General features: G+C 41.3%; 1 protein-coding gene across 1 annotated transcript in view; it reads right to left on the minus strand.

The window, feature by feature from the left end:
* Positions 1-9,048, minus strand: part of LOC137439566 (two pore channel protein 1) — a 62,414-nt gene that overhangs the window by 53,037 nt on the left and 329 nt on the right. The window contains 2 exon segments of the mRNA XM_078768098.1: positions 177-353; positions 480-583. Coding sequence (XP_078624224.1) covers positions 177-353; positions 480-583 — 281 coding nt within the window.

Below are 9,048 nucleotides of genomic sequence, written 5' to 3' on the forward strand. Positions count from 1 at the left end.
ATATCTCATCAATTCTCCTCTCTCCCCACTCCCCTCCCCCCTTATTGCTTTCAATCTCTCTCAATCAACATTCTGACAAATCCAACTTATTTACTTCTCATTTCACCTATCTTAACATTGTCTCAGTTTTCACGAACAGATCTGCAGTAGTCGAGTTGCAATATAGCTCTGCTCACCGGGATGCTGAGCTCGAAATAAGGCACTGCTGGTGACTCGCACAACGAGAGAGCCATGAGCAGCAGAGCAGCAGCAAGCTCCACCAGGTAGAACCAGGTGTTATGAACAAGTAGATAGGCTGGTAGAGCTGCGCACGTGCGTGGATGTGAGAAAAACTTATCATTGTTCTCTCCTTCCTGCACAGATAAAGTCAGGTGTCCTCTTTTATACATTTTAAAAATGTTTTTCGAGGAATAAAGCCAATGCCCCAAGGTTGGTTATATACTTGACTGTTGCGTAGCAATCGTGAGTACGAGCCTAACCTGTAGGTATATGGCAGCCTCTTGATAGTTCATGTTCCAGTGGCTGGCATCAGAATCAGGAGGCAAAACCACCTCATGATCCTCAATACTGGAACTCCCACCATCTGTGATCAGAGTGAATGGAAATACCAAGTGACACGTGTGTTGCATTTTGACAAGTCAAAATGTTCGAGGACACCATACATGTATTACATATTGAAGATGTGAAAGCAGTACTCAGGACAATTCATTATCAACACCGACTGTTGATGCCATAATCCAATCAGTTCATCTTTGCATAATATATACTAATACCAAGTTTGTTCAAAATCCCAGCACTTGTTCACAAGTTGGCGTGGCAACATAATTTTTACTTAACATGACCTCTGACCTATGGCGTCTTGCCATCGTTACATCATTATGCATACCTGTACCAAGTTTGAATTAGATCCCTTCAGCCGTTCTCAAGTTATAGACTTTGACGTTTCACCTTTCACCGCAAAATCAATAATGTTCAACTTTGTATCATAATACATACTTGTGCCAACTTTGATCAGAATCCCATCACCGATTCACAAGTTATCGTGGTAACAGGATTTTTACCTAACATGACCTCTGACCTTTGCTCTCTCGACCCCAAAATCTAATCATTTAATCGTTACATCATTATACATACCTGTACCAAGTTTGAATTAGATCCCTTCAGCCGTTCTCAAGTTATAGACTTTGACGTTTCACCTTTCACCCCAAAATCAATAATGTTCAACTTTGCATCATAATACACACTTGTACCAACTTTGGTCAGAATCCCATCACCGATTCACAAGTTATCGTGGTAACAGGATTGTTACCTAACACATGACCTTTGACCCCGTGACGCCAAAATCTAATCAATTCATCTTTACCTTATTATATATAACTGCATCAAGTTCAACTAAGATTTTTTTTTTTTTTTTTTTGTATACAAGATCGAGGCTCGTGAAAGAGCGAAATCCCTTCGGCCATTTTCAAGTTATTGCGGCAACGAAAACCTATCACGGACGGATGGATGGACAGCCGGACGGACAACCTGAAAACAAACACCGACTTTGTCGGCGGAGGCATAATAAATAAATAAATAAATATAAACAACTGCCAAATCGAGATGAAATAAATTCTAGAACTTATTTAAACTAAAACGACACTCTTCAACGTCACCCGAAATGCCTCCATCCACATGATTACATCATTATAATACTTGTACCAAGTTTTATTTAAATCCATTCAGATGTTCTCCAGTTATCACATTCGACCTGACATGACCTCTGACCTTTTGACCCCAACATTTTAAAATTTATTCTTCCTTGTCAACTACCCAACTTGTCCACCAAGTTTCGCCCGCATCCGTCCACAAGTTTTTCAGACATCGTGCTATTTATCGTTTTGTTTGCCTTATCTCCCAATGGTGAAAAAAATCATTTAAAAACTCAGATCCAGATCTCAGATGTCACATACCTCTCCACCAAACAAATAAATCGCTAATAATCAAGTAATTAATCAATGAATTGATTACTCAAAAAACAAAAAATACCGTTTTTGCCAAAGTTCTTGCTCACTATTGTGCTCAAATTTCAGCTTCCTAGCTCAAAGGATGGCTGAGATATCGCCTGGACAAATGAGAAAACCGTGACTTTTGACCTTGACCTTGACCTTTGACCTATATAGTCCAAAAAAAATCACCGACAGTCCCACTTTTGTCCTTTGGAATCCTCTGGTAAAGTTTGACGAAGTTAGTCGAAAGCGTTCGCAAGTTATCGCACTCAGACAAACAAAAAACATACGAGACAGACCGACATAACGAGAATTGGCATCAGGCGGTAGGTAGCCTGACAGGTATGACGAAAATCGCGAGAATCAAAAATGGATTGATTGTGTAATTAAAATAAGTACTTTAAAAATCGATAATAATTCTAATTAATCAATCAATCGATTAATTAATCAATTAATTGACATGTATAGTCAAATAACATTGACCGTCTCACTTTTGGCCTTCGGAATCCTCTGGTAAAGTTTGATGAAGATAGTTGAAAGCGTTTGTGAATTATCACAAAAATATGTACTTACAAGATGGCGACCACTTTAGGGTGTCACGAGTGTCCCTGACCGAAGATGGATGCGGGTGATTGGCTGAGCGAAATTCTGAAAGAACTGTCTGTCAAACCCTCTTGTTTACTTAACAAACCTCTTGAGGAAGTTCAGTCATTAAAACTCCTGGGTTGCACTATCAGCCATGATCTTTCTTTGGCAAACCTGGAGCCGAGAACCACTTCATAGATTTCTTGGACCAAGTTTCCAAGAAATCCAAGATGGCCGTCACACATGAAACTAGAACGGCACTCAATAGAGAGCATACCTCCGCCAGGTGAACAGTTTACGTTTTGTATCCCCGAGTAGACCAGAAAATCACAACACAGAATCACATTTAATCAAAATCATCTGTCCGCAACTTTTTGAGATATCCTGCTTTGTATCGTTTTTGGCCTCATCTCCCAATGGTGAATAATCACTTTTAAAAATTATACTAGCTGGATCAGGATCTTCACCGAAATTGAATCGATTCTTCCTCGTCACACACACAGCCTGTCCACCAGGTTTCGTCCAAATCCGTCCACAACTTTTTTTTTAGATACTCTGATATGTATCGTTTTTTGCCCTAAATCTCCCAAAGATGAAGAATCACTTTAAAAGTTCTACTAGCCGGATCCGGATCTTCACCAAAATCTAATCATTTAATCCTTGTCATACACTACTTCTCTGCAAAATTTCGTCCGAATCCGTCCACAACTTTTTGGGTGTGGAAACCAAATTTGAAAGAGTGCGATGTTAGTGTTCCATGACCCTATCTCAATACTCTACTGTCTATCCGCAGCCAACCCTCTCCACTCTTCCACAATTGCCATCTTACTTGGATCCCTCCTCGCACAATCTTCCAATCTCAGACAGGATCTACCTCTTGTCCTACCTTGCTCCCTCAATGCGCTACCTTATTTCATAGAGTTTAATAACTGTCTTCAAATATCTTCCAACCATATTACTTTGTGGGGTTACATCACCAGGATCGTGTCACTAACGGTCAGCTACGTTGGTTTATATTATGACCTGGCCTTTGGGTAGAGGGCTCGGGGTGTGACCTATTGCTCCAGACGTCCTGATTGACGTACTCGGGAGGTCAATACGTTCCCCGTGTGCGGGTCGCGCTGTTTAAGCAGTCAGATGTGACCGAGTGAAGTTATCATCTGAATGCTGACGCAACTTTACATCCCCACTCACCGGCAAACAGAATGCAAATGTATGCCAATCCAGTAATGCAATGCAAATTCAAAACAGTGGAATAAATGCAAATCCTTTACTCAGGATAAGCCAAAGCACAGGGTATACAACCAAGCGGGTCGACTTATCAATGATCTCTCCGACTCTCTGGAAAATCCTCTGTATCTCTTTGCTGATGACTCCACTCTCTGCCGCTCCATTCCTCTTCCCTCAGATCGGCAGTCTGCAGCCTCCTCACTCTCTGAAGACCTGGACAAAATCACAGACTGGTCAAACATGTGGAACATGTCTTTCAATCCTGACAAATCTCACTCTCTTACTATGTCTCTCCGAAAAGATCGACTGGACAACCCTCCCATCTACTTTCTCAACAATCCTCTCCAAGAAGTTCTGTCGCTCAAGCTTTTGGGTCTCACCATCTGCCATGATCTTTCTTGGGAAAACCACATTTCCAAGCTGGCCTCCAAAGCCAGTCGCCGATTGGGCATCCTCCGTCGTGCGAAGTCCTTCCTAGGCACACCTGAGCTCCTCACCACATACAAGGCTTTCATCCGCAGCTCGATGGAATACTGTTCTCCCCTATGGGCTGGTGCTCCTGCCTCACACCTGGCTCGGCTTCACGCTGTTGAATCCAAAGCTTTCAGAATCATTGGAATCTCCCGCGATGAAGCTATCTCTGAGGGCCTTTCACTCACTCACCGCAGGCAGGTAGGTGGTCTTTCTGTCTTCTACAGACTCCTCTCCGGCCTTGCTCCCCCAGCTCTCTCTGTGCTCTGTCCCCCAAATATTCCTACAGGTCGCACAAGATCTGCCAGCCACCCTCTGATGGTTAAACTGCCGAAATCTCGGCTCTCTGCTCACCTTCACTCTTTCATTCCTCTTTTCTCCCGCCTCTGGAACAAACTCCCACACTCACTTCAATCACACTCCTCCCTCCAGGTCTTCAAAACAGCTGTTCACCACCATCTCTTATCTTCCCCCATCCAAAACCTTGATCTTTTCTACCCCCACTAATTCACCCCAGATCCACCTTGTTTGAAATTCCAACTTCTTTCCTGGAAGTCTTGGCAGTGTCCATATGTTTTATACCTCTCCCACCCCCCCCCCTTCCCATGCCTCCCCCCCCAAAGCCCTCTCCCTCCCACAGTTCTCTCGATGTCTCCATGTCTCTCGGTCCCTGCTCTCAAATGTTGTGTTTGTGTCCTTCCCCCTCTCTCCCCATCTTGTCTACCGCTCCCGATGTTATTTGTTTTGTGTGTCTGTTTGTCTTTCTGTGTGATTAATGTTCGCTCTTTCACGAGCCTCGATCTTGTATACAAAAAAAAACAAAAAAAAACAAAAAAAAAAGCAATATATAAACCACAGGAAAATCCCACGAACATGTAGGGGTAAAGTATAAGTAATTAAATAAAGACAGACAGGCGCCAAGACAATGCGGGCAGGACAATCAAATGCCCCGCCAGATATCCCTATGTAATCCCAAGGAATGGGGGCAGGGGGAATAACAAATGACTATTTTCCAGGATATAAAGAAAAATAATAAGTGAAGAAAAAGAGGGAGGGAAGGATTCAGGTCTGTTTGAGATGACTTCCAGCAACTTCGTCTCAGCCACAGGCCCCAAAGATGGCTCCTCACCACCCTTCTCTCTTTCGGGACGTGTCCTTAAACTTCACAAACCAATAGATCAGAGCAACTCTTTCAACAACAGGAAACAGCACGTTGCCTCAGGTTGGCCAAGACGATACTCGATGAGGAGCACATGCTTCTGCTTCATCTTTGCTACACGATGCTTCATGCACTATCCACCGACAGGCTCACCTCCACACTAGTTCCACACCAGTCCCTTCCACGCAGACGTTGCCTCTAACCGGCAGCCATCGGGGGGATCACTGAACTTCACCACGGGCCCTTACAGGCCGAGTTACTCGTCGCAAAAACTGGGCACGCATCTTGCCTTCGTTCCTGCCTTTCTCTCTCTCTCTCTCTCTCGAGCCTGCCATATTTCTGGCCGCTGCTTCCTCTTCCTCTCTTCATTCACTTCTCAGACCACTCACGAGGTTCTCACCCCTGAAATTATGTAGAGGCCTCGAAAGGGGAAAAGAGGTAGATAAGGAAGGTCTTTTAACAGAAGAATGAATATAAAATTGTATGAAAATAAATAAAAGGAGCCATTCTGGTTTAACAGCCGACCCGGCATTCCACCTTCCACACCTTAATGGCCACAGCTTCCCAACGTTACCAATCAACCAGTCCCATGTGTACCTTCATTATTGAGCAATCATTATGCAATAAAACCCATGAGCATAACAGTTTATAACCAGGCTGAACAGTTTATGTTTTGTATCCCACTGATAGGCCAAATGTGGATTTGGACCTGAGCCAAAGTCTAATCGGCTTATTCTTGTCACCAAACCAACTCATCCACCAAGTTTAGTCATAACTCGTCCATAACCTTTTTAAATATCATGTTATATATCGCTTTTCGCCCGATCTCAATGGTGAAGAATCACTTAAAAATTAAATAATTCTCTGTCCGAATATATTCAGATGTTCATCAAAATCGGATCTGTCCGTCCATCCCCAAACTACTCCCTCAGTTTTGGGGCTAGCCCCACCAAACGTCCTGTGGAACGTACCTCACTAGTTCACAATATAAAAGCAGATCGACAGCAAAGTTTAAATCCTCAAATTGACTGTGTGCTGCCATGTGCAGCACGACCTGCGGCACAATAGGAAGAAGTGGGTTTTTATATTTTTGTAAAATCCAAGAAATCCATACTCCAAAGGGAAATAAATAAATGACTGGATAAGATCAGAGTAAAGCTTGTCTATCCCGAAAAGGTCTCATCCATTCCGCTACAGTCCGTGCATCAAAAGCCTTCACTCAAAATAAATAAATAAAACAATATGCTGGTACTGTGCCACGGAGAGACTTCTCAGACGAGAGCAACTTCCTGCATGGTTTTTCATTGAATGTCAACTCCAATTTCCAATATATGACCAGTAAAGCAGAAAGAGTACTGCTGTAGCCCCAAAATAAACATCCCAATACTTTCCCAAACAAAAACAAAGATTTTAATTTTGGATCAAACTTGGATGTGAAAAGAAAAAGAGGGAGGAATGCATTTCCTCAATTTCCTTCCGTTTTCTAGATCAGTATTCATTCATTGTTTTATTGATGGAAATGCAATGTCAAGAGAAACTGTTATTCACCAAACAAGCCCCACATTACATGTGCAACCTTTGTGTATCAACAAGACAAAATTTTTTTTTGCTTTATTACAGCATCGAAAGAATCAGCACACTTTGATTTCATTTTGATCAGGATAAGGTAAAAATCATGCTAATGCCACATTCCATTCGCTGCGATTGGTTGAAGGCACGCGCACACGCGCACACACACACACACACACACACACACACACACACACACACACACACACACACACACACACACACACACACACACACACACACACACACACACACACACACACACACACACACACACACACACACACACACGATTTTTACCTTATCCTGTTTAACAGTATCACGGCCCAGAGAAAAAAGGAGCTGGACAAAGTCATACGTACAGCCTCCAAAATCATTGGAACTGACCTGCCCTCTCTCTCTCTCTCTCTCTCTCCTATATCCATGAGTCCCAAATGCAGAGGGTTGGCCTGAATATCCTTAAGGACGCTTCTCATCCAGCCAACCCCCTGTCCGAACTCCTACCCTCAGGGAACAGACTCAGAGCCCTCAAGGTCAGAACCTCTAGGTTCAGGAACAGCACCTATGCTACTGCCATCCGCATTCTGAATGCACAGTACCACTCCTATAACTACTAACTACTCATGAGCTTATAATGCACTTGGCACTTTAGCTACAGGCCATTTTAAATGCTCTTATACACACTTTATAATGTATAGCATGACCACTGAATGTTTGGATGTTTACCATGTCTTATTAATGTATAGTTTTTTTATTGTACTTTATAATGTATACAACGACCACTGAATGTTTGGAGGTTTACTATGCCCCATTAATGTATGTTTTTTTTGTCTTTAAGAGCACACCACCTCAAATTCCTAACTGTCAAGTTGATGTGGTAGCAAAGTATTGAATCTTGAATCTACAGAAAGTCTTCACCCCCTTTCAAATTTTTCACCTTTTGTTATCTTAAAGCTGGAATTAAAATGCATTAAATCAGACTTTTCCACCTTTATTTACACATTGTAACCCACAACTTCCAAAACACTGTTCATCTTTTAATATCACATTAAATGTGTTTCCCAATCACACTGTTCATCTTTTAATAGCACATTAAATATGTTTCCCAATCACACTGTTCATCTTTTAATAGCGCATTAAATATGTGTTTCCCAATCACACTGTTCATCTTTTAATAGCACATTAAATGCGTTTCCCAATCACACTGTTCATCTTTTACTAGCGCATTAAATATGTTTCCCAATCACACTGTTCATCTTTTAATAGCACATTAAATGTGTTTCCCAATCACATTGTTAATCTTTTAATAACATGAAATGTGTGTTTCGCAATCATGCCGTTCATCTTTTAATAACACATTAAATGTGTGTTTCCCAATCATGCTGTTCATCTTTTAATAACACATTAAATGTGTTTCCCAATCACACTGTTCATCTTTTAATAACATTAACACATTAAGTGTTTCCCAATCACACTGTTCATCTTTTAAAAGCACATTAAATGTGTTTCCCAATCACATTGTTAATCTTTTAATAACACATGAAATGTGTGTTTCGCAATCATGCCGTTCATCTTTTAATAACACATTAAATGTGTGTTTCCCAATCATGCTGTTCATCTTTTAATAACACATTAAATGTGTGTTTCCCAATCATGCTGTTCATCTTTTAATAACACATTAAATGTGTTTCCCAATCACACTGTTCATCTTTTAATAACATTAACACATTAAGTGTTTCCCAATCACACTGTTCATCTTTTAATAACACATTAAGTGTTTCCGAATCACACTGTTCATCTTCTAATAACACATAATAAATGTTTCCCAATCGGACCGTTACCGGATTTGTCGCAGGTTGTGACCTCAGTGCGGCCATTCTCGTTTGTAACATATCTGGAAATAAACTACTATTGTAAAAATAAAATGTTTTTTTAATTAAAATGTTTAAAATTCCGAATAAAAAGTTATTATAACCGAAACTCATCCCATACACACGAGTCTTCACCCACGAACTGGACTCACTGACATTATAAATGATAAACACC

Source organism: Myxine glutinosa, chromosome 14 (assembly GCF_964187855.1).
Source record: "Myxine glutinosa chromosome 14, kmMyxGlut1.1, whole genome shotgun sequence".
Classification (NCBI taxonomy): domain Eukaryota; kingdom Metazoa; phylum Chordata; class Myxini; order Myxiniformes; family Myxinidae; genus Myxine; species Myxine glutinosa.